This window comes from Aotus nancymaae, unplaced genomic scaffold (assembly GCF_030222135.1).
Source record: "Aotus nancymaae isolate 86718 unplaced genomic scaffold, 86718_ANA_hifiasm-v0.15.2.pri h1tg000076l, whole genome shotgun sequence".
NCBI lineage: Eukaryota > Metazoa > Chordata > Mammalia > Primates > Aotidae > Aotus > Aotus nancymaae.
In genome coordinates, this window is record NW_026988491.1 from 25,239,141 (window position 1) to 25,265,429 (window position 26,289).

A 26,289-nucleotide genomic window follows, 5' to 3' on the forward strand; every position below is an offset into this window, starting at 1 on the left:
TTAAAAGGGTCATTCCCTGTGGTTTTATTGTCATAGCAAAAAACAGAAGGGCAACTATACTCATTTATAGGGCAAAGGGTGAACAGTCCCATGCCACCATCATATTAGAACACTCAGCAGCCAGGAAGATGAAGGAGAAAGGCCTCTGTGTGCCTTAATGGAGCCTTGGTCATGGTATATTGTAAAGGGCTGTGTCTGTGAAAGAATGTAATTATCGTAAGAAACGTATTGGTCTCTACCCCAGCAAGCTCAATTCCTGAGATTCTAAGCAAACTTATCTTTTTCTCCTTTCTAAAACAAACCTGAAGTTCAATTTTCCTTTCAGAGCACAGACCAACCAGAAACCAAGGTGTGCTTTCAGACAGGGGTGGGCATTGAGGGAAGGCTGCCCTTACATCCACAAGAACCTGCATGCTTTTCCATGCAAGCAGAAGCCAGCTCAAAACATCTACTTACTAAGTGAGTCTCCACATACACTAAGCCCTGCTGCACATCTGGGCCTCCTCCACTAAGCTTGGCAGCTCATGGCTGAGATATTTATGCCCAAGTGGGTGTTACAGAACAGCCTTCTTTTCTGACTCCTACCTGAAGTGCGAGGATTACAGATGTGAGCCACCATACCTGACCTAAATTAAGGCAGTTCTTTTTTTTTTCTTTTTTTCTTTTCTTTTCTTTTTTTTTTTTAGATGGAGTGCCTCAGCCTCCAGAGTAGCTGGGACTACAGGCATATGCCACCACATTCAGCTAATTTTTGCATTTTTAGTAGATATGGAGTGTCACCATATTGGCCAGGCTGGTCTTGAACTCTTGACCTCTAGTGATCCATCCCTCTTGGCCTCCCAATGTGCTAGGATTACAGGCATGAGCCACGGAGTCCAGCCCAATTGAGTCTTTTTTTAAAAAAAGAGAATGCATAATTTTTTTTTATAGTTGCAATAGAGTTTAAAATACTTTTACCTTGAGCTTTATAGGAAGAAAAAAAGTAATTAATAATAGAAAAGAGGCCAGGCATGATGGCTCATGCCTGTAATTCTAGCACTATGGGAGGCCAAGGCAGGTAGATCACCCATGGTCAACCTGGCCAACATGGTTAAACCCATCTCCACTACAAAAATATGAAAAAAAAAAAAAATATATTACCCACCTACTTGGAAGGCAAATGCAGTAGAATTTCTTAAACCTGCAAGGCAAAGGTTGCAGTGAGCCAAGATCACACCGCTGCATTCCAGCCTGGGCTACAGGGCAGGACTTTATCCCCCAACAAAAAAGAATAGTAAAGAGCCAGGCATGGTGTACACTTGCAGTCCCAGCTACTCATGAGGTTAAGGTGAAAGGATGGCTTGAGCCTAGGAGTTCAAAACCAGCCTGGACAACACAGTAAGATTCCTATTTTTAAAAGCAATACACATGACAATTAAAAAGATACAGATATTTCCTCATTAAGCACAATGGAGAGGGGAAAAGCCCAGCTGGTGGCTCAAGGCTGAGCTCTACTGGTTCCCAAGCCCCAGGCAGCAATTTTACTGCTGAGTCTGCCTCGCCATCTGTGAAATGGAATATTTCTGGCACCTTCCCCAGAAGCTGAGTGAGCACTGTGAGCCAGCCATACCCTGGGAGGCCCTGAGCCGGCCTGACTGAAGCAAGTGCTGGACCCACATGAGCGCTGATGACACCCCTGATGGCACAGGGAGAACAGAGCAAGAGCCTCATAAGCACTGTGCGGAAAGACAATGATGATGGCCAAACCCAGTGGTGGCATCACATGTGGAGGAACCAAGCCCATGGCCCACTTACCTGGCCTAGGACATCAAGAGGCAGCTGTGAGTTCATGAGGACCAACTGAACTTTGTTTCCAGAGAGCAAACCATTGATGTGTAAGACACTTTGAAGAATCTCATCAAAATTTGCCTTTTCTTCCACCAAGTGGGAAAGAAATAGCCATAGTAAGTAAGAGAGTGCGCCAGTGTGAGTGTCCAGACCGAGCTCTAACCCAAAGCCGAGTGAAAATGGCCATAGACTCATCATCGCCCTAGGCTAAAAAGGACACGATAATCTAAGAACAGTCTTGGGCCCCTTGGTTTTCTGAAGAAAACAGCACTCTGGCAACCTCAAATATGGGAGCCAGAGTCCTCAGAAGGGAGGCCCTGGCCTGGATCTTGCTCTCCATCCCAGCTACTATCCAAGTGGGGCAGAGGCCTGGCACCAAGGCAGTATCTCTGCAGGGAGATAAAGATTACTCCCACATGCCTCTTAGGAGCCCACTTGTTCCAGAAAGCCAAAAGCATGAGTAGATGTTAGTGCTTAAGCAAATAATTATCAAAATCAACTTTAAATACAGAAAGGTCTCAGTTTCTAACAGTAAATAAATTAATATGTAAATAGGAAAAGCTCCTCAGAAACAGAAAAAAAGGTGAATGACTTACGATGCAGAGTTGCAGCTCCTGCCATCCTGAAAGACACAGCACAGGCAGCGTGTAAAAAGAGACCATGAGTGAGTGGGCTCAAGGTAACAGCTTCCAGTCTGTTCTGCCCTCCAAAATAAACAAGGCCCATGACAAGCGGGAGTGAGGGAGAGCAGACCTCTCACTACCTGCTTGGCCACATAGTGGAGTTACTGTGAGCACTAAGAAAACATGCTCCAGAAGTGTCCATCCACAGATAAATGCATAAGCAAAGTGAGGTAGATCCAGGTAGTGGAATATCATTCAGCCACAAAAAGGAAGTGAGTTCTGACATATGCTACAACATGGACAAACTTGGAGGACAGCATGCAAAGTAAAATAAGCCCCCCCCATCCCCCCCCCCCACACACACACACACTAAAAAAAATACTGTATGAGACTGGCACGGTGGCTTACACCTGTAATCCCAGCACTTTGGGAGGCCAAGAAGGCAGGACTGCTTGAGGCCAAGAGTTTGAGCCTGACCTGAGCAACATGGTGACACCCATTCTCTAAAAATATAAAACAAACAGGTCAGTCACAGTGGCTCATGCCTGTACTTGCAGCACTTTTAGAGGTGAAGTTGAGCATATCACTTGATGTCAGGAATTCGACACCAGCATGACCAATATGGTGAAACCCCATGTCTACTAAAAATACATAAATTAGCCAGGTGTGTTGGTGCACGCCTCTAATCACAGTTACTAGGGAGGATGAGGCAGAGGAACCTGAGAGGTACAGGTTGCAGTGAGACAAGATTGTGACATCACACTCTAGCCTGGGTGACAGAGTGAGACCCCATCTCAAAAAACAAACAAACAAAAAAAAACTGCATGGTTTCACTGATAGGAGGTCCCCAGACTGGGCAAATCTATTAAGACAGAAAAAAAATGGTGAGTGCCAAGGGTTGGGGAAGTAGGGGTGTTCAGGTACAAGTGTCAGTTTGGGAAGAAGACAAATTTCTGAAGGTGAATGGTGGTGATGGCTGTACAATGTGAATGTACTTAACATTCCTGAACTGCACACTTAGAGATGGTTAATATGGTAAATTTTATGTGATGTGTCTTTCAACCACAATAAAAACAGTTTAATTTTTTAAAGAGAAAAAAAAGATAGCGTCCTCATCACTGGCAGACACTAGACGACCTCACAACTGTAAATGCTGAGAAGCTGAGTGTTCCAAGGTCTGCCTTGGGTGCCTGGGATTCTCTCCCGGCCATCAGACTTGGTGACTCAGCTCTGAGAGAAGCCCAGGAATGTTCACAGCAGAAAAAAACTGTGGCTGTAGATGGAATGCAGAATCTCTCTTTACCATAGTCCACCCAAATTACAACACCTGGTCCCTTGCTCCCTGACTGCTCTTTGTAAAGTCCTCAGGCCCCTCAGTCTTAGCTCTTCCAGTGAGGTCTGGACATAATCCCTGCTGAAAAAGAGCCATCACATTTTCAGGAATAAGATCTCTTGGACACCGTTTCCTATGACAAAGCAGCTCTCTTTCAAAGTCTGCATGATGTCACTAACTGACAGGAAGAAACCCTTCACCATGGTAATTGCCACTGGCAAAGTTCTAAATTACAGAGGTGACTTCACAACCCCTCAGTGACATGATGTCTCATCATGCACTCTTTCTGCACAGACACCCCCACTCAGCCCTGGACCTTTCCAAGAAAGGGAATCAACCAACCATGTAAACACAGGATGAAAGTGCTTGGGGTAGGGGAGGTAGGTCTGCCTGTATTTGGTAGCAAAACTGTTATTAATGTCAGGATTTAAGCCACATAAAAGTGAGGAAATATGACAGTCCTCTGAAAATAAAGGGAGTGTAAAGAGGTCTCACATTATCTGAGGAGATCATGCTCACTTCCTTTAGAAGAAATTTTGTACTTAGGAGAAGACAGCCCTCATTTTTTTTCTCTTCTGGAAGCAGTGGCACATCTTTCCAGCCACAACATCCTCTAATTTAAAAATAACACTTCAAGTGCTGTGAGAAGTTTTTCACAAAGCAATCAGAACATCAGGAAAAAAAAAGAATGGTAACATGCAAAATGGCTGAAAATAAATGAAAAAGCAAGGAACATATTTGGGGGTCCACATGCTTGCAAGCTCTCACCACTTTCTCTTCTATTCTGAATAACCAACACAAGCAGAAAAAAACACAGAACGTCACCTAAAAATGCAAGATTCAAACTGCAGCCTTTTAAGAATCCAGCCTGACACTTAGCTCACTGTCCCAGTAGGCAACTCCCAATTACAGTGAAAAGCAACAACCTTTTCAAAAGATGTTCATTCAAGCAGGCAAGATGGCTCACTCTTGTAATCCCAACACTTTGGGAGGCCAAGGAGAAAGGATCACTTGAGAAAAGGAGACCTGCGTGGCCCACATGGTGAAACCCCAGCTCCAACAAAAATACAAAAAAATTAGCTGGGTGTGTGGCACATGCCTGTAGTTCCAGGTGCTTGGAGGGCTGAGGCAAAAGAATTGCTTGAACCAAGGAGGGGTAGGTTAAAATAAACCAAGATCATGCCACTGTACTCCAGCCTGGGTGACATAGTTTACTTTAAAATTATTAAAAGTAACACATACTAGAGATGGGATCCAAGATGACCAAATTGTAACAGCTCTGGAGTGCAGCTCCCAGTGAGAAGGCAGAGGGTGAGTGATCAGCACATTTCCAAATGAGTTTTTCCTGCCCATAGACCAGGAGATTCCTTGGCTGAAAAGCACCACGAGTTTCCAGCACGGCTGTTTCAGCTGACACAGCAGGTCTCCACACAAAAACTCACAGAAATCTCGGCAGCCATTTCAACTGGTGCCTGGAACGACTAAGAGACAGAGTCACCCGTTCAACTGAAAAAAAGGGGGCTGAAACAGGGAGCCAGGTGATCTGCCTCAGCGGGTCCACCCCCACAAAGACCAGCAATCTGAAACGCTCTGGATTGAAAGTTTCACAGCAAGCACAGCAGGACCCGGGATGGTCCAACTCTGCGGTGGGAAGGGCGTCCACCATTACCGAGGCAGTCCACCATTACTGAGGCAGACCTACATTACCGAGGGAGTTCTAACTATACCTCTATAAACAAAACCTCAAGGAAGTTCACAGAGCAACTGGTCAGAGCCCATGGCAGCTCAGCAATGCCTCTGCTGGCAGACTGTGACTACGCTACCTCCTTGGTAGGCAGGGCATCTCTGAACAAAGGTAGCAGCATATCAGGAATGTATAAATAAAAGTACCACCCTCCCAGGATGGAGCACCTAGGAAAAAAAGGTAGTTATGAGTTCCACTGCATCAGACTCAAATGTACCTATCCAGCAGCTCTAAACAGAACAATGGAGCTCACAGCTCAGCACTTGAGCTCCTAAAAGGGACAGACTATCTCCTCAAGCAGCTCCCTGACCCCTGTGTATCCATAGAGACACCTCATAAAGGAGAGCTCAGGCTGACATCAGGCAGGTATCCTTCTGGGTCAAAGATAATAGAAGAAACTGGCAGCAACCCTTACTGTTCTGCAGCCACCGCAGGTGATCCCCAGGCAAACAGAGTCTGGAGGGGACCTGCAGCAGGCCTACAGCAGAGGGGCCTGACTGTTAAAAGGAAAACTAAAAATCAGAAAGAAATAACTTCGTCATCAACAAAAAGGACATCCACTCAGACATCCCTTTTGAAATTCACCAACTACAAAGACCACAGGTATATAAATCCACAAAGATGGGAAGAAACCAGTGCAAAAAGGATGAAAACACTCAAATCCAGAATGCCTCTCATCCTCCAAGGGATCACAACTCACCAGCAAGGGAACAAAGCTGGATGGAGAATGAGTCCGATCAATTGACAGAAACAGGCTTCGGAAAATGGGTAATAACAAACTTCTCTTAGCTACAAGAACATGCTCTAACCCACTGCAAAGAAACTACGAACCTTGAAAAAATATTTCACAAAATGCTAACAAGAATAAACAGCTTAGGGAAGAATACAAATGAATTGATGGAGCTGAAAAACACAACATGAGAACTTCATGAAGCATACACAAGTTACAGTAGCCGAATCAACCAAGCAGAAGAAAGGATATCTGAGACTGAAGATCAACTCAATGAAGTAAAATGAGAAATCAAGATTAGAGAAAAAAAGTAAAAAGAAATAAACAAAGCCTCCAAGAAATATGGGATTATGTGAAAAGACCGAATCTACATTTGATAGGTGTACCTCAATGTGACAGAGAGAATGAATCCAAGCTGGAAATTACTCTTTAGCATTTTATCCATGAGAACTTCCCCAACCTAGCAAGGCAGGCCAATAATCAAGTCCAGGAAACACAGAGAACACCACAAAGATATCCCTCAAGAAGAGCAACCCCAAGGCATATAATTGTCAGATTAACCAGGGTTGAAACGAAGGAAAAAATGCAAAGGACAGACAGAGAGAAAGGTCGGGTTACCCACAAAGGGAAGCCCATCAGACTCACGACAGATCTCTCGGTAGAAACCCTACAAAACAAAAGAGAGTGGGGGCCAATATTCAATAACCTTAAAGAAAACTTTCAACCTAGAATTTCATATCCAGGCAAACTAAGCTTCATAAGCGAAGGAGAAATAAAATCCTTTATGAACAAGCAATTGCTGAGATTTCATCACCAACAGGCCTGCCTTACAAGAGCTCCTGAAAGAAGCACTAAACATAGAAAGGAACACAAAGCACCAGCCACTCCAAAAACGTACCAAATGTTAAAGAGCATGGACACAATGAAGAAAGTCCATCAACTAATGGGCAAAACAACCAGATAGCATCAAAAGAGCAGGATCAAATTCACACATAACAATATTAACCTTAAATATAAATGGGCTAAATGCCCCAGTCAAACGACACAAACTGGCAAATTGGATAAAAAGTCAAAACCCATCAGTGTGCTGTATCCAGAAAGCCCATCCCATGTGCAAGGATACACATAGGTTCAAAATAAAGGGATAGAGGAAGATTTAACAAGCAAATGGAGAGCAAAAAAAGAAAAAAAAAAAAAAGGAGTTGCAATCCTAGTCTCTGATAAAATATAAACCAACAAAGATCAAAAGAGAAAAAGAAGGTCATTACATAATGGTAAAAGGATCAATGCAACAAGAAGAGCTAACGATCCTAAATATATACACACCCAATAAAGGAGAACCCAGATACATAAAGCAAGTTATTAAAGACCTACGAAGAGACTTAAACTCCCACACAATAATAGTGAGACTTTAACACACCATTGTCAATATTAGACAGATAATTAACAAGGATATCCAGGACTTGAACTCACACCTGGACCAAACAAAACTAATAGACATTTACAGAACTCTCCACCCCAAAGCCACAGAATATACATTCTTCTCAGCACCACATCACACCTAGTCTAAAATTGACCACATAATTGGAAATAAATCACTCCTCAGCAAATGAAAAAGAACAGAAATCATAACAAACAGTCTCTGAGACCACAGTGCAATTAAATTGGAACTCAGGATTAAGAAACTCAGAACTGCACAACTACACTGAAACTGAACAACTGCCTCTTGAATGCTGACTGGATAAACAATGAAATGAAAGGAGAAATATAGATGTTCTTCAAAACCAACGAGAATGAAGACACATGTACCAGAATCTCTTGGATACATTTAAAGCAGTGTCGAGAGGAAAATTTATAGCAATAAGTGCCCACATGGGAAGCAAGGAAAGATCTAAAATCAACACCCTATCATCAAAATTGAAAGAGCTAGAGTAGCAAGACCAAAAAAACTCAAAAGCTAGCAAAAGACAAGAAATAACTAAGATCAGAATAGAACTGAAGATATAGAGACACAAAAACCCTTCAAAACAATCAATAAATCCAGAAGCTGGTTTTTTGAAAAGATGAACAAAATAGACAGACTGCTAGCCAGATTAATAAAAAAGAAAAGAGAGAAGAATCAAACAGATGCAATACAAAACGATAAAGGGGATATCACCACCGATTCCACAGAAATACAAACTACCATCAGAGATGACTCACAACTCTATGCATATAAACCAGTAAACCTGAAAGAAATGGATAAATCCCCGGACACTTGTACCTTCCCAAGCCTAAATCAGGAAGAAGTCAAAACACTAAATAGACCAATAACAAGGGCTGAAGTTGAGGCAGCAATTAATAGCCTACCAACCAAAAAAAATCCAGGTTCAGATGGGTTTACAGCTGAATTCTACCAGACATACAATCCTTGGGATTCCCCCTCTTTTTGGATTGTTTGGAATAGTTTCAGAAGGAGTTGTACCACCTCCTCTTTGATACCAAAGCCCGGCAGAGATTCAATGAGAAAAGAAAACTTCAGGCCAATATCCTTGATGAACATAGATGCAAAAATCTTCAATAAAATACTGGCAAACCAATTGCAACAGGACATCAAAAACCTTATCCATCAGGATCAAGTAGGCTTCACCCTGGGGATGCAAGACTGGTTCAACATACGCAAGTCTATAAATGTAATTCACCACATAAACAGAACCAAAGACAAAAACCTCATGATTATCTCAATTGATACAGAGAAGGCCTTTGACAAAATTCAACAGCCCTTTATGCTAAAAACCCTCAATGGACTAGGTATTGATGAGATGTATCTCAAAATAATAAAAGCTATTTATGACAAACCCACAGCCAATATCATACTGAATGGGCAAAAACTGGAAGCATTCCCTTTGAAATCTGGCATTAGACAAGGATGCCTCTCTCATCACTCCTATTTGATATAGTATTGGAAGTTCTGGCCAGAGAAATCAGGCAAGAAAAAGAAATAAAGGGTATTTAATCAGGAAAGGAGGAAGTCAAATTGTTTCTATTTGCAGATGACATGATTGTATATTTAGAAGACCCCATGGTCTCAGCCCAAAATCTCCTGAAACTGATAAGAAACTTCAGCAAAGTCTCAGGATACAAAAATCAGTGGGCAGAAATCACAAGGATTCCTATACAGTAATAACAGACTTAAAGAGAGCCAAATCAAGAATGAACTGCCATTCACAATTGCTACAAAGAGAATAAAATACCTAGAAATATAACTAACAAAGGATGTAAAGGACTTCTTCAAAGAGAATTACAAACCACTGCTCAAGGAAATAAGAGAGGACACAAAGAGATGGGAAAAAATTCTACATTCATGGTTAGGAAGAATCAATAATGTGAAAATGGCCATACTGCCCTAAGTAATTTATAGATTCAACACTATCCTCATCCAGCTACCTATGACCCTCTTCATAGAACTGGAAAAAAAACACTTTATATGAAACCAAAAGAGAGCTCACATAGCCAAGACAATCCTAAGCAAAAAGAACAAAGATTTCCATCTTTGTCCTTTAAATAGTTTTAAGTCAACATTATGCTATCTGACTTAAAACTATACTACAAGGCTACAGTAATCAAAACGGCAGGGTACTGGTACCAAAACAGAGATATAGACCAATGGAACAGAACAGAGGCCTTGGAGGCAATGCCAACCATCACATCTACAACCATCTGATCTTTGACAAACCTGACCAAAACAAGCAATGGGGAAAGGATTCCATGTTTAATAAATGGTGTTGGGAAAACTGGCTAGCAATGTGCAGAAAGCAGAAACTGGACCCCTCCCTGACACCTTACACTAAAATTAACTCCAGATGGATTAAAGACTTAAACATAAGACCTAACACCATAAAAACCCTAGAAGAAAACTTGGCAACACCATCCAGGACATAGGCATAGGCAAGGACTTCATGACTAAAACACCAAAAGCATTGGCAACAAAAGCCAAAATCGACAAATGGGATTTAATTAAACTCCAGAGCTTCTGCACAGCAAAGAAACAACTGTTAGAGTGAATCGGCAACCAACAGAATGGGAAAAAATTTTCGCAATCTACCCATCTGACAAAGAGAGCTAATATCCAGAATCTACAAAGGACTAATACAGATATACAAGAAAAAAACAAACAAGCCCATTCAAAAGTGGGCAAAGGATATGAACAGACACTTTACAAAAGAAGACATATATGAGACCAACAACCATATGAAAAAATTCTCATCATCACTAGTCATTAGAGAAACGCAAATCAAAACTACATTGAGATACCATCTCACGCCAGTTAGAAAGGTGATCATTAAAAAATCTGGAGACAACATATGCTGGAGAGGATGTGGAGAAATAGGAACACTTTTACACTGTTGGTGGGAGTGTAAATTAGTTTAACCATTGTGGAAGACAGTGTGGTGATTCCTCAAGGACCTAGAAATAGAAATTCCATTTGACCCAGCAATCCCATTACTGGGTATATATCCAAAGGATTATAAATCATTCTATTATAAAGACACATGCACATGTATGTTCATTGTGGCAACATTTACAATAGCAAAGATCTGGAACCAACCCAAATGCCCATAGATGATAGACTGAACAAGGAAAATGTGGCACATATCCACCATGGAATACTATGCAGCCATAAAAATATGATTAGTTTGTGTCCTTTCTAGGGACTTGGATAAATCTGGAAACCATCATTCTCAGTAAACTGACACAAGAACAGAAAATCAAACAGGGCTAGTTCGCCATTATACACAGGTGTTGAACAATGAGAACACATGGACACAGGGAGGGGTGTATCACACACTGGGGTCTGTGGCAGGGGTGGAACTAGGGGAGAGACAGCAGGGGGTAGGGAGTTTGGGAGGAATAACATGGGGAGAAATGCCAGATATAGGTGATGGGGATGGAGGCAGCAAACCACATTGCCACGTATGTACCTATGCAACAATCCTGCATATTCTGCACATGTACCCCAGAACCTGAAGTGCAAAATATATGTGTGTGTGTGTGTATATACACACACACATATATATATGAAAGTTAGACCATAGACCTTGTGAAAAACAAGGTACATAGACTTGTTATGAGATTAAATAAATTAAAAAAAAGCACATACTATTCACAACAGTCAAAAGGGTGGACAGAACCTAAATGTTCATTTGTAGATGAATAAAGAAGTGATGCATCCCCATAATGGAATATAATTCAGACACAGAAAGGTGACAAAAAAGAACAGAAAAAAAATATTCATCTGAAGAGGTGTTTTATCCACATTCTGTGGCCACTTACACTGAGACAGAAGAGGGGATATAATCATTCTATAAAGTGCTCAGAACAATGTCAAACTAGAAGAATTCCAGAACAATTCTATCTGGAAGACAGCCAAGAAGCTGTCCTGGTCACTTACCCTCACAGCCCAGTGGGCCTCTGCTGAGGCTGGCGTGACCATCAGAGGATTGCTGGTGCCATCCTGGGAAGAAAGAGAAACATTCCTTTGTGGCTGGGTTAGAATTAAATCATAGGAGGGTGGGTTTGATGAAAAGAATACACATTTCAAAGTGCTTGCAAAAAAAAGAACACTCAAAAAGTTAAACAGAATTACTACATGATCCAGCAATTCCACTGCTAGGTATTAAGTTAAAAACCAGTGATTTTAACTAAAAGAATTAAAAACAGGTGTTAAAATGAATACTCATAGCACATACTATTTATAACAGTCAAAACAGTGGACAGAACCTACATGTCCATAGGTAGATAAATAGATAAATAAGTGGTCTATCCCTAGAATGGAATATGATTCAGCAACATGAATGAACATGATTCAGAAAGACTGATCCATGTTGCAACATGGATGAACCCTGAAAATACAATGCTGAGGGAGAGAAGCCAGACACAAAAGGCCATGTTATATGATTCCATTGATATGAAATGTCCAAGACAAGCAATCCATTGATAGAAATAAAATTAGTGGTTGCCAGAGACTGGGACAGGGGAATCAAAGAGTGGTGACTTAATGCAGATGGAGTCTCATTTTGAGGTAATAAAAATGTTCTGGAAATAGAGGTAATAATTGTACAAAATTATGGATGCAGTAAATGCCAATGAATAGTTCACTTTAAAATTATTAATTCTCTATTATGTGAATTTCACTGAAATAAAAAGGGAGGACTAGAGAAAACACGGAGATATACACACACATGCACACACACACATGCTATTAGAAGAAAGAACTTGATGGACTTGGACACTCACAAACTGAGGCGGTGGCATGCTCAAATTCAGATTGTTCAAGGTAAGTTTATGGCCGCTCTGTGCACAGCCCACCAGTCTCAGTGCAACACAGGAACACTGCAAGTCCAAAGGAAAGAAAGGAGTAAGCAGCACCATATTGCCACTGATGGCAGGGGAGCTGTCTCCAACAGCGGGCTTTAGGGAAAGAGGAGGTCCACTTCAACAATGAAGGCTGCACAAAAGCCCCCAGGAGTTTGGCTGAACTGGACTCACCTTGGGGACACTGTTTAAATGAATAGAATAAAATGCACTTGGCTCATTGCATCTGGAACTCTGTAAAATTTCAGATGCAGGTATTTTCCAAATATCATGAGTTCACAATATTTAGGAAAGGTTAGATTGTATAAAGCAGCAAAATTACATGCTTAAGGTGACAATTGAGGAAACAAATGTGCTGAATTTGTGTTTGTTCCTTCTAAAGATGGAATCTCACTGTGTTACCAAGGCCCATGCACAGTGGCAACATCACGGCTCACTGTAGCCTCAAACTCTGGGGTTCAAGTGAATCTCCTGACTCAGCCTGCTAAGTAGCTGGGACCACAGGTGTGCACCACCATGCCCAGCTAAGTTTTTATTATCTTTTTAAGGGATGGGATCTTGCTATGTTATGCAGGCTGGTCTCAAATTTATGTCCTCCTGCCTTAGCTTCCTGAGTAGCTAGGATTACAAGTGTGAGCCAATGAACCAAGCTATGTGTTTAATTTTTTAAAAAAGCAATCTGCAATAAACACAGTTGGCTAAAAATTTATATCTGCAGTTCCCCACTATCCCCTCAGCCTTGCTAAACAGAGCATCCCCTGCTCACCTCCAGCAGACTGACATGGACTCCAGTCCCCACAAGGGACAAAGAACCTGAACTTGACCATCAGGTGCCTCCACTTTGAACCAAGAACCTCCCACACCATAGGCTCAGGGGACTTGATGCATCACCATTTTTTTAAATTAATTAACTGGACTAGAAACATGAATAGTTTAAAGCTATAAATAAATACAGTTACAGTTTTTAAAATGTCTTCAAAATGTTAAGTGCTAAAATCAGTCTCTCAGAAGCCCTTGCAGAGTGTAGAGGATCATACCGGGGTGTTGAGGAAGGGGGAATTTAATTCCTGCAAGGCCTGAGAAAAGAAAATAATTAATACATAGACACTTTAAAAAAAAGAAACGAGATAAGAAAATGGTTGGCCAGGCACGTTGACTCATGTCTGTAATCCCGGCACTTTGGGAGGCTAAGGCGGGTAGATCACAAGGTCAGAAGCTTAAGATAAGCCTGGCCAAAATGGTAAGACCCCATCTCTACTAAAAATAAAAAAAGAAATTAGCAGAGCATGGTGGTAGGTGCCTGCAATCCCAGCTACTTGGGAGCCTGAGGCAGAGAACTGCTTGAACCCGGGAGGCAGAGAGTGAGCCAAGATCACGCCACTACACTCCAGCATGGGTGACAGAGCGAGACTTCATCTCACCAAAGAAAAAATGGTTATGGGGAACTATGTTAAGCAAAGTCAAGTCAAATTTCTTTTCCACAGGAATTCTCAGAATACTTAACTTGCAGTAGTGGCGCTGAGAGCAGTGGTTCATGTCTGTAATCCCAGCACTTAGGGAGGCTGAGATGGGAGGATCACTTGAGCCTAGGAGTTCAAGATTATCCTCGGCAATATAGTGAGACCTCATCTCTACAAAAAATAATAAAATATTAGCCAAGAGTGGCAGTAAATGCCTGAACCCAGCTACATAGGAAGCAGAGGCAGGAGGACCTCTTGAGCCCAGCAGGTAGAGTCTACAGTAAGCCTTAATTGTGCCACTGCACTCCAGCAGAGGGATCAGAACAAGGCTCAAAAAAATTAAAAAAAGAAAAAAAAGAAAAAACATACAAATGTGCACCATGAATCTCAAAGAAGGGAGGTACAAGTAAAGGCGCCTTCCTCAAAGGCTGGATTATGAGCCATGGCATAGCACAAACAAGGTCCCTTCCAACAAAACAGCCATATACAACCACCTAAAATTACAGTTACAGACTATGTAAATTACAATTACAGACTATGTATCCCTCATTTGAAATGCTTGGGATCAGAAGAATTTCAGATTTCAAATTTTTTTTAATACCCGCATTGTACATACCAATTGAGCATCACTAATTTACGAATCCAAAATCCAAAATGCTCCAAAGAGGATTTACTTTGAATGTCATGCCCTCATTCAAAAAGTTAAAAGATTCTGAAGCATTTCAATTTTGGAGTTTTGGATTTAGGATGTTTAACCTTAAATTTCTTTTATAGAAAATTCTTGAAACAACAAAATTATCATAATGGAAAACAGACCAGTTTGCCAGGAGTTAGTGAAGGTATGACTGTGAAAGGGGCAGGAGAAGGGCAATGATCTGGGCAAGAAACAGTTCTGTGTCTGGATTGTGGTGGTGGTTACACAAATCTATGCAAATGATAAAATTTCATAGAACTACAACCCCCCACCCACACACACACAAAACTGCATATAGAACTGCTCAACTCTGACTAAGGCCTTTAGTGTTACACTGATGTCTACTATCTGGCTCCGATCACTGTGCTGTTGTTAATCAAGATGCCATCAACAGGGAGAGCTGGTGAAAGATACGCAGAAACTCTTTAAGCTACTTATGCAACTTCCATGAGAGGCTATTTCAAAACAAAAAGCCTGGACAACACTTTAATCACATGTAAGGTTACAAAATACTAAAAGATACTCTAGCCATGAAAGATGACTCCAAGTGTTTAAAAGATGTTTATTTTAAAGTAAAATCTTCCCGCATTAAGTTTGATAGTTGTGCTCCTGCCTAGTAATACTTGACAGCAGAGGAACATGGAAGGAGGCACAGAGGTCACCCAGCCTGGGGGCTCTGCCCAGCCCCTCCACTTGCTCTGTGCACACATATATATACCTGTTTGTCCAAGAACCCCTTACCTGCTGGGTCAGCCAAGTCCTGTATCAGCAGAAACACAAAATGCTCAAAAGCGTGACTGCTAATCTTTGCCCATGTGTTAACAAAAACAAGAGCTACCACCACCACACCACCAGCCTTGCAAATCAAGGGCCTTGTGGGGCAGGAGTGACTGTTTCAAAGTTGCTCTACAGATGATAAGGTCAATTTAGAGCAGATGAATGATCTGTCCAGGGGCACACAACCAGTCAGTGGCAGGGCCCAGAGCCCATCAAGGTGTACTCAGCCCCCAACCACGTTTATGACATCCTTATTTCTTCAACAAACATCTACAAGCTATCAAGAACCCAAAAGTTCTCAGGTCTCTTGTCTGCTACCCAAGTGGTGAGGGCTACCACCTGGGCATTTGTGTCCAACAATTACAGCCTGAGAGGTCTGCAGCTACCAGGCCAATCACTAAAAGGCCTGGCACCCTGGAAAAGAATCTGCACAGGCTGGCTCTGACCTGCCAGGCAGAGCTGTGAGGGAGACCACAGAAAAGAAACTCCTAGTTATCTTCACCTACCTTCCTGAGGATAATGTCTGAAAGGCCAGACTTCTTTCAAAAGTGCAGCTTCACTTGCCCCCACTCTCCCTGCACATGTCAGATCAACCTGAGATGGGAGAGCAAGAAGCAAGATAACTGTTCAGCAAATGCAGCAGCAGGTGAAGCAGAACCCGCCATGCTGAGTGGCTGGTGATAGAGAAAAGGACAAAGGCCGCTCAGCTGGGCTTCTACTCTGTACTGTGCTTTCCAGCTCAGTCACTCTCTAGTTCAATCTAAAAGACTTCAGTTAAACTTACCTGCTTGTAATAAGTTCATACAATAATTTTTCAGTGGGAATCTGTAAACAAAAACACAGATATTGGTCAAAACCAAACATACCCAGTTGGGAGAAAAAAGGTTAACCCCTCAATTTTGTCATGACCAACATATATGATGACAGTTAAGAGTCAAAAAGTATGTATTTTAAACCTTCTCTGAACAGAGAACTCAGATTATATTCAGACACAGATATTATTAAGCTTAGTTGATTTGGAAAACATAAACTTAATTTTCTTCAGTAAATCATAATTCTAGGGCAAACAATAGTCACCCAGAAAACAGTAACAGCAGAAGCCCAGTGTCAATTTCGAATAACTGAACAAAGAGATTTCATCTCCTTGGAGAGCTCAGAGAGAAAAGACACTCTACCCTCTGAGATTGGTCTGTGGTTCCAGAATCAGAAGAGGAGTTTCCATGCATCATCATGCATCACCGGGCACACAAGTTTGTGACTGTTTTCTTTGCCTGGGTCTGATTCTCACACATCTCATCCCTCCTCCTCCAGCTACCGGAATGGTCAGACAGGCACACAAGCCCCCACCCAGAGAGAGCTGGCCAGTGATCACTCCCACCATGGCAAGAAGAAAGTGCAAAGTCCTAAGCTTGGCACTAAAGACATTCTACTTTCTGGCCCCTCAAAGCCCCAAAACATAGCTGTTTAGAGAAGGTCAATGACTCATCTAGGATTACACAGCTAATTAGGGCCACAAGAGGCCATAACTGGATCCAATCTGGCCAGCGGCCAAGTCTACATACCTCTCTCACCATTTCCTGACCTCAATCAGGCATCTCCTAGGGGAAAGGAGAGGTTATCTAGATAAATGTGTCAACACAGCGGGCAATTAAGCAGCTACTAACATGCTGACTCTAAAGGCTTAAATGTATTGGTGTTTTACTGGGTGAGGTTAAAAAAAAAAAACAAAATTAGCACATGACCAGGCATGGTGGCTTACACCTATAATCCCAGTGCTTTGGAAGGCCAAAGCAGATGGATCACCTGAGGTCTGTAATTTGAGACCAGCCTGGTCAACTTGGTGAAACTCCATCTCTACTAAAAATACAAAAATTATCTGGGTGCAGTGGCATGTGCCTGTAATCCCAGCTACTTGAGAGGCTAAGGCAGGAAAATCTCTTGGACCCGGGAGGCAGTGGTTGCAGTGAACCAAGATCATGCCACTGCATTCCAGCATGGGAGACAAAGCGAGGCTCTGCCGATTTAAGAAGTGACAAAAGCCAGGTGCAGTGGCTCACGCCTGTAATCCCAGCCCTTTGGGAGGCCAAAGTGGGCAGATCATGAGGTCAGGAGATCGAGACCCTCCTGGCTAACACGGTGAAACCCGCTCTCTACTAAAAATACAAACAATTAGCCAAGCATAGTGGCACGCTTCTGTAGCCCAGGCTGCTTGGGAGTCTGAGGCAGGAGAATCACTTGAACCCAGGAGGCAGAGGTTGCAGTGAGCCAAGACTGTGCCACTGCATTCCAGCCTGGGTGACAGAATGAGACTCAGTCTAAAAAAAAAAATATTAAAAAAAAAAAGTGATAAAAGTGAAGAATGCACAGTTACTCCTAGTTATACAGAATGGGTGTGTAAACAGCTAAAGAAAATACAATTGGTAAGGAAAAACAGTACTGTCTGAGGGACAGGATTACAGTGTTTTTTCAACAAATTCCTGGACTGCTGTTGTATGACTTCTCACACTGAATAAAATTGGGGGGCATAGGCTCCTTCCAGTTATAGTCACTAGATCTGCACCAATATGCACCCAACACTTGCATACTCTTGTATTGCAAAGGGTTATTCCAATTAAGAATAAGGCCCGGATTACAGTCAGCTTCTCTGTGGGGGATGCCAACACCTGTGAACATATAAAGACCTAAAAGTACAGAGATCAATGCTAAGACAGAGTGAAAATAGAAGAAAAATAGAATAAAGATCTGAAAGGGGAGAGGAGAAAGTCAGAACAAAAAGGAAAAGAAAAAAGAAAAAACACTAGAACAATTTGAAAAAGAAAGAAAATCCAGAGGTTAAGAAGTCATCATTTTAAAAAAGACAGAAACAACAAAGAAAAGAATTAGGAGGTAAGTGTATACCAACAGTGGCCCCCAACTGGCTGTCCCACTCATGCTGGGAGGCCTGTGACACTGTCTCTGTGGGAGTGGTACAGGAAGTACCCAGAGGGGCCATTACTCTGAGCTTCTTACAATCTCATTAGATGATGGTGTCCAGCCATCACAACTGTGTTAATTTCTGGGTTCAAACTCTAGCTTGCTACCACAATATGTTTTCCCAGACCAAGAAGACCCACAGAAACAAGGCCAAGTCAGGCAGGCTGTTTGTCACCTATCAGTAAAGGTGACAGTGGTCAGGTCCAGACAGTAAACAGCACATCACCTCCACAGGTTCACAGACTCCAGAGGCCCTTGCTTTGGATGACAAAGGTGCCTTCCCTGCCAATGATCAAAAAGGTCCAGATATGAAATACATTTTCAGTTGAGGTTTTTTTTGAGACAGAGTCTCGCTCTGCCACCTAGGCTGTAAGGCAATGGCACAATCTCAGCTCTCTGCAACCTCCGCCTCCTCAGTTCTTCTTTAGCCTAACCTCCCAAGTAGCTGGGATTGCAGGGGCATACCACCGTACCCAGACAAATTTTTTATTTTTAGTAGAGCAGAGGTTTCACTATGTTAGCCAAGCTGATACAATAACACAGTCTGAAGTAGAGCCTGCTTGATAATCCTTGCATTTTTGCTTTCCTCTCAGAGATTCTGCATGGGCTTTTCACAACCATTATCCTACATGTACCCCAGGCCTCCCGACAAGCCGGCTCATATTCTTAAGGTAAGGTAACCTGGCTTGGTCATGTGGAAAGCATGTCGCAGAAATGGGATTGACTCAGTAGCACTCGAAAGGCATCAGAAGCCTGGCATGGTGGCTCACACCTGTAATCCCAGCACTTTGGAAGGCTGAGGCAGTTGGATCACCTGAGTTCAGGAGTTCAAGACCAACCTGGCCAATATGGTGAAACCGTCTCTACTGAAAATACAAAAATTAGCCGGGCATAATGACACACGCCTATAATCCCACCTACTCAGGAGGCAAAGGCAGGAGAATCATTTGAACATGGGAGGTGAAGCCTGCAGTGAACCAAGATTGCACCATTGCACTCCAGCAAAAAAAAAAAAAAAAAAAGTCATCAGGGAAACTCTGGAACATGTCTTACCTCTCTGAACTGGATAGTTAGCTCTCTCCAACAGTGCCATGAAATGTTCCTAATCCAGAGCTAGGGTAAATGTTTCCAAGGGAAGGAGAAGACTTGGCAAGTGAGAAAAAGCTTTTACAAATCACAAAGAAAAAGACATTTAAATTAAAAATGAGCAAAAAGTGAAACGCAATTCAGAAAGAAGAGCTGCAGCAAAGTTAGAGAGAAAATATTCTGCTTCAATGGTAATTTAGGCATTGAAAAACAAAATAATGTGCTGGGTTCTGCAATCAGCTTGGCAAAGTCAAATAAAGACAGCCACTGTGTGAGTTTGCAAAGGTGGACACACACATCCTGGGCCCTATTGGTGAAAACGTCAACCTGTCCAGCCCTTTCTGGAGAGAAATGGGACAATGTGAGTTAAAATGTGTGCAATCCTTGTACAGAGGTTTAGCCTATTTCCAAAAAAAACTCCTGCAAGATGTTTTGTAAATATAGATAAGATTATTCTAAAATTTACATAGAAAGCAGAGAGGGTAAAAAACATAGAAAGAATAAAGCCTACTACAATGACAAGTTTGGAAAGTTAGAAAATAAAATGAAATAATAAAAATTTTAAAAGACCTATTCATTGTTGCCATTTTGCAGTAAAAAAGAAAATCTATGATTTGATAGCACAATATGATGACTATAGTAAATAATAATTGTATACTTTAAAACACAAAATAAATTGTTTTTTGAGACACAGTCTCTCGGCTTAGTTTTTTTTTTTTTTTTGAGGCAGAGTCTTGCTCTGTCACCAGGCTGGAGTGCAGTGTCACAGTCTCGGCTCACTGCAACCTCCGCCTCCTGGGTTCAAGTGATTCTTTCAGCTTAGTTTTTATGTGATATCCCTTACAGAAACTCTCTTCATCTCAGAAGGGAATTGCTACAAAGTCCTGCTGTCAATTTTAAAGGGCAAAACCCACACATTTCTTGAATTTATGGCTTCTATAAAGTTACATTAAAATCCTTATGTGAAGTTTTTTTTTTTTTGATATGGAGTCTCATTCTGTCACTTAGGCTGGAATGCAGTAGTGTGATCTCAGTGGACTGTAACCTCCACCTCGCAGGTTCAGATGATTCTTCTGCCTCAGCCTCCCTAGTAGTTGAGACTACAGGCATATGCAACCACACATGGCTAATTTTGTAATTTTTTTTAGTAGACCTAAGATTTCATCATATTGGCCAGGCTGGTCTTTAAGTCCTAATCTCACAATCCACCCACCTCAGTCTCTAAAAGTTCTGGGATTACAGGTGTGAGCCACCATGGACAGCCTAATTATTTTTTTAATAAGAACAGCAAAAAAAGAGTTCCTTAGTATTTTTTAAATAAAAATCAAATACACTTAGTTAAAAAAAATTAAGGCAGGGAAACTAAAATAGCTAAAACAATTTTGAAAAAGAAGAAGTAGAAGGAATTGGTCAACAAGATTTAAAGAGTTTATAGCTAGGGTAATTAAGATAGGAGAGTAGGGCTAGGCACGGTGGCTCATGCCTGTAATCCCAGCACTTTGGGAGGCTGAGGCGGGTGGATCACGAGGTCAAGACATCGAGACCATCCTGGTCAACATGGTGAAACCCCGTCTCTATTAAAAATACAAAAAAATTAGCTGGGCATGGTGGCACGTGCCTGTAATCCCAGCTACTCAGGAGGCTGAGGCAGGAGAATTGCCTGAACCCAGGAGGCGGAGGTTGTGGTGAGCCGAGATCACGCCATTGCACTCCAGCCTGGGTAACAAGAGTGAAACTCCGTCTCAAAAAAATAAAAAATAAAAAGATAGGAGAGTACTAGCAGGCAGCGGGCACAGACAGCAAAGCACAGAACAGAATGGAGAATCCAAGAAAAAGACCCACACAGATATGTCCAGTGGATTTTTTGACAAAGTGCAAAAGCACTTCAGGAGGAAGGACAGCTTTTCCACAAATGGTGCTGGAGCAATCAGCATTCATAGGAAAAAATGGGCCTCCATCTATATGTATTATGCTTCATACAAAATAAAACTCAAAATGGATCATGAATTCAAATATAAAACATAATCCTCGGGATCTAGAACAAGGCAGTGTTCTTAGACTTGACCCCAAAGCCTGAATCATAAAAGCAAAGACTGGCAGACAAACTGGACCTCATCAAAATTAAAAATATTTCTACTGTGAAAGAGCCAGATAGAAAAATAAAAAGACAAGCTACAGACTGGAAGGAAATGTTTTCAAAGCACATATTCGACAAAGGACTACTGTCTAAAATATATAATAGAGACCTCTCAAAATTTAACATCATATAAAAGAAAACAATCAAATTAGAACATAGGCAAGCCAGGTGTGCTGGTGCATGCCTGGAGTTCCAGCAGTTTGGGAGGTCAAAGTGGTAGAATTGATTGAACCCAGTAGTTCTAGGTTAGCCTGGGCAAAATAGTGAGATCCCATCTCTACAAAACAATTAAAATTAGCCAGTCATAGTGGCGCACACCTGCCGTCTCAAAGCTAGACTCAGGCAAGAGGATCACGAGTTCAGGAGTTTGAGACCAGCCTGGGCAACATAATGAGATCTGATTTCTGTATAGAATAAAAAAAAGGCTGGGCACGGTGGCTCACACCTGTAATCCCAGCACTTAGGGAAGCTGAGGTGGGTGAATCACAAGATCAAGATATCAATACCATCCTAGCCAACATTGTGAAACCTGTCTCTACTAAGAATACAAAAATTATCTGGGCATGGTGGCACCTGCCTGTAGACCCAGCTACTAAGGAGGCTGAGGCAGGAGAATTGCTTGAACCTGGGAGGCAAAGATTCCAGTGAGCCGAGACTGCACCACTGCATTCCAGCATGGCAACAGAGCAAGACCCCATCTAAAAAACAATAACTAACCAACAAACAAGGAAAAGAACATAGGCAAGAGATCTAAAGGCAGAGAGATATTTTACCAAAGAGAATATACAGCAGATGGCAAAAAAGCCTATGAAAAGATGTACATCATTACCCAATAGGGAAATGCAAATGAAAACCACAGTGATGCTACTACATGCCTATCAGAGTGGCTAAAATAACAAATAGTGACAACATGAAATGCGGGTGAGGATGCAGAGACACTAGACCACTCATACACTGCTGGTGGGAATATAAAAGGAAGATACAGAGACTCTAGAAAACAGCTTGGCAGTTTCTTCAACATACACACAAACTAAACTAAATACAAAACTACCACATGACTCAGCCACTGTCCTAGGCATTTACCCTCCTAAAATGAGTGTGTCCAGCCATCAACTTTTAATGTGTTTAAATTAAAGACCACCATTTGATGTGTTTCTGCCTTGACAAGGACCCTAATGGCACAAGCTATGTAACATTTAAATGAAGACTTTTCTCACAGACAGGATTGTGCTTTTGTCAAATATAAACTAGCATTTCTCTAAAAGACATACAAGTGGCTAGGCACAACGGCTCATACCTGTAACCCCAGCACTTTGGGAGGCTGAAGTTGGCAGATTACCTGAGGTCAGGAGTTCAAGACCAGCCTGGCCAACATGGTGAAACTCTGTCTCTACTAAAAATACAAAAAATAGCCAGGGGTGGTGGCAGGTGCCTGTAATCCCAGCTACTCAAGAGTCTGAGGCAGAAGAATTGCTTGAACCCAGAAGGCAGAGGCTGCAGTTAGCAGAGACTGAGCCCCTTCACTCCAGCCTGGGTGACAGAGTGAGACTCCATCTAAAATAAATAAATAAATACAAGCATGCCCTACCATGGTGACAAAATCTGCTCCTGGGAGAATGATAATTATGCAGGATGTGGGAAGGACAAAAGGGTTTGTTCAGTTTTCCCTTCTTGAGGGCACAAACGCAGACTGTGAATGTTAGAAACAGTGGAGGACTGGTTAAGCTCCTAATAAATTGCTGTGTCTCCACAGAACAGAATAAATAACTTCTAGAAATAAAAACAGCAGGAATGTTTAGAAATGGGGTACAATCTTTATCAGTTTGCAAAGTGACAGGGGTACATTCTAGCAGGTACAGGGTGACATGGCTTATAAGCACACAGCATCGTTTTGCCCCAATATCAGAACCTGGTGCAACAAAGGTCACACTAGCCAGGATTTCTACAGGTCAACTAGTTTGCTTCCTCTCTTCCTGGTTCTCTGGTGTTCTACATTAGCATGAGCTGCTTTTATAAATCAGACAATCACAGAAATTTGTTCAAGGAAAAGCAGAATCTGAGGAATTTTCATCAACCCAGGGATCCAAATGACCTTCTTAAAAGACCAGCAGAAGATGGACACTCTTAGGGCTTAGGGCCTCCCTCCAGCCTAGACAGAACTCAGGGACTACAGTGGGGCATGGAACAGAGGTAAGGCCTGCAGTCCCTGCCCTGGAGAGGAACCAAGAAGCAAGAGAACCACCCCTCAGAGTTCAGATATGCAACAAAGCAGCAAGGTGAATGACATGGACCGGGGAAACGTCAGAGCACAAAATCAAGGTTTGAAACCCTTTTTAAATTTTATTTTATTTTTTTCAAAGAAACAGCTCTGTTTCCCAGGCTGGAATGAAGTGACACAATAATAGCTCACTGTAGCCTCAAACTCCTGGGCTCAATCAATCCTCCTGCCTCAGCCTCCTGAGTAACTGGGACAATGGACATACACCTCCACGTGTGGCTTTTTTTCTTTTCCCCATTTTTTTTCCCCGTAGAGTCTCCCAACTTTCCAAAGTGTACTCTGGGCCTTTTCAACATTTCTTTTCTGTATCAGCTACTCTTGGGCTCCAATGTGCGTGCCATCTTCTGTTGTCTGACCCACCACACCCTGACCAAGTACGCTGTCTGGGACTCAGGTCCAGATGGGTCTGACCTCCTGTTCCTGTCCCTAGGTGGTGGCTCCTTGCCAAGGATTCCAATGTCTCTCACACTGGGCCAGGTCAGTGCCATGCCACCTTCCTTCTCGTTGCTGTGGGTGGCAGTGTCAGCCTTTCAGCCCACTTTATTTTTCTGGCCCTTCTAATGGAAGGCATCTGTTGAGGCTCCTGGATCCCACAGTGAGCAGAAAGATGGTCACTGCCACCATGGAGCATCACAGTTTTGTCTGAGCACCAATGCTAGTAAGCTGGCACATGTACCAACACAGAAGAACAAGTGCATGGGTAGAGGTGGTGAGGACAAAAACAAGGATTGGAGATCTGTTCTGATGGGAGAGCAGACTTCCACCCGAGGCTCCCAGTTCCCTGCTCACCCCACACATGCCTCTGCAGAACCTGGCCCAGCTCCCTCGCCATGGCCCTGCCTTCACCTGCTTCCCTACTGCACCTCACACAACTCACTCCTCAGCTCAGAAAAACACTTTGGGGTGTGCAATGAAAGCTAAGGTCCAAGCTTGTGATCAAGTCTTAAAAGTGCTCCCTGGCCATCTCCTCCCTTGCTGGGCTGATTTTACTTGACAAACACACTGGGCCACACACACATATTCACACACAGGTACATTCAGGGTCACCCACATGTGCTCACACTCACACATACCACACTCAAACCTCACAATACACTCACAAAGCACTCTCCATATTGAAGCAACTTTCTCCTGTCCCCACACTCCCACAGCCCTGAGCTCAGACAAGGCACGTACCTTGAAGTCCATCTGATGAACAAAAAAAAAAAAGGCTGCTGAAATGACTGGCCCCTTACCTCTCACTACATTCTTAATGCCTGGAAGGTGGAAGAGTTATGTGGTACCCTCCTGGAAGCAGGCCTTTGGGAAATGTCTGTTGAGGGGATGGGCAGAATTCAGGAGTTGAGGGAGGCATGTGGTAGCTGAATGCATAGAGGTGCCACCAGCAGGGGGAGCAGATAGACACAGTTACACAGCTCGGCAGCACTGAGGACAAGCTAGCAAGCCTCCCTGTGCCTCAGTGTTTCCATCTGTAAAGTTGGAATAAGAGCACCTGGCCTGAGAATTCCTGTAAGTCACAAATGAGAATATGCAGCTGAACACACTCTGAATGGGAAGCCATTATTGCATCTCTTATTATGATTAGTATTTTGCCATTATTCCTGAGACAGAGGGGCAGGCTGTATTTGCAAGGAATCGTGGTGGCTGAGGAGGGAAGTTAGGCAAGGCTGTGAATCAGTAAGTGTTACAGGCATAAAGTCACAGTCCTTATGTATCCTACTCTGTCAAATGATCTTTGTCAAACAAGAAAGCATAATATTTCATCAAATATTGGCTATATCACAGAACTTATGCTACCTATTTTCTCTACCAACTACTCAGCTAATCAGCTTCCAACATCTAGAATAGAACAGTATTTGAAGCCAGAAACAGTGGCTCATGCCCATAATCCCAACACTTTGGGAGATCGAGGCAGGAGGATCCCTTGAGGTCAGGAATTCAAGACCAGCCTGGCAACATAGCAAGACTCGATCTCTATAAAACTTAAAAACTTAAAAATTAGGCCAGGCATGGTGGCTCATGCTTGTAATCTCAGCACTTTGGGAGACCAAAGTGGGTGGATTACCTGAAGTCAGGAGTTTAAGACCAGCTGGGTAACATGGTAAAACCTTGTTTCTACTAAATATACAAGAAATTAGCTGGGCATGGTGGTGTGAACCTATAGTCCCAGCTACTCAGGAGGCTGAGACAGGAGGATGGCTTGAACCCAGGAGTTCAAGGCTGCAATAAGACACGATGGTGCCACTGCACTTCAGCCTGGGTGGCAGTGAGAC

The 26,289-nt window shown here is 42.5% G+C and overlaps 1 protein-coding gene across 16 annotated transcripts in view; it reads right to left on the bottom strand.

Annotated features, from left to right (window-relative positions):
* Positions 1-26,289, bottom strand: part of LOC105706701 (zinc finger protein 737-like) — a 67,484-nt gene that overhangs the window by 29,258 nt on the left and 11,937 nt on the right. For 6 of the 16 annotated variants that reach the window (XM_064368298.1, XM_064368297.1, XM_064368296.1 and 3 more), the window contains 3 exons: positions 16,327-16,367; positions 11,689-11,751; positions 2,424-2,449 (listed from right to left, as the gene is read on the bottom strand). In XM_064368298.1, coding sequence (XP_064224368.1) covers positions 2,424-2,449; positions 11,689-11,751; positions 16,327-16,345 — 108 coding nt within the window. In that variant the 5' untranslated portion in view covers positions 16,346-16,367. Of the gene's footprint in view, positions 1-1,144; positions 1,731-1,794; positions 1,914-2,423; positions 2,450-11,688; positions 11,755-12,533; positions 12,630-16,048; positions 16,137-16,326; positions 16,368-26,289 lie in introns of those variants that run through there. The other 10 variants (XM_064368301.1, XM_064368299.1, XM_012437241.2 and 7 more) reach the window with 8 other exon arrangements.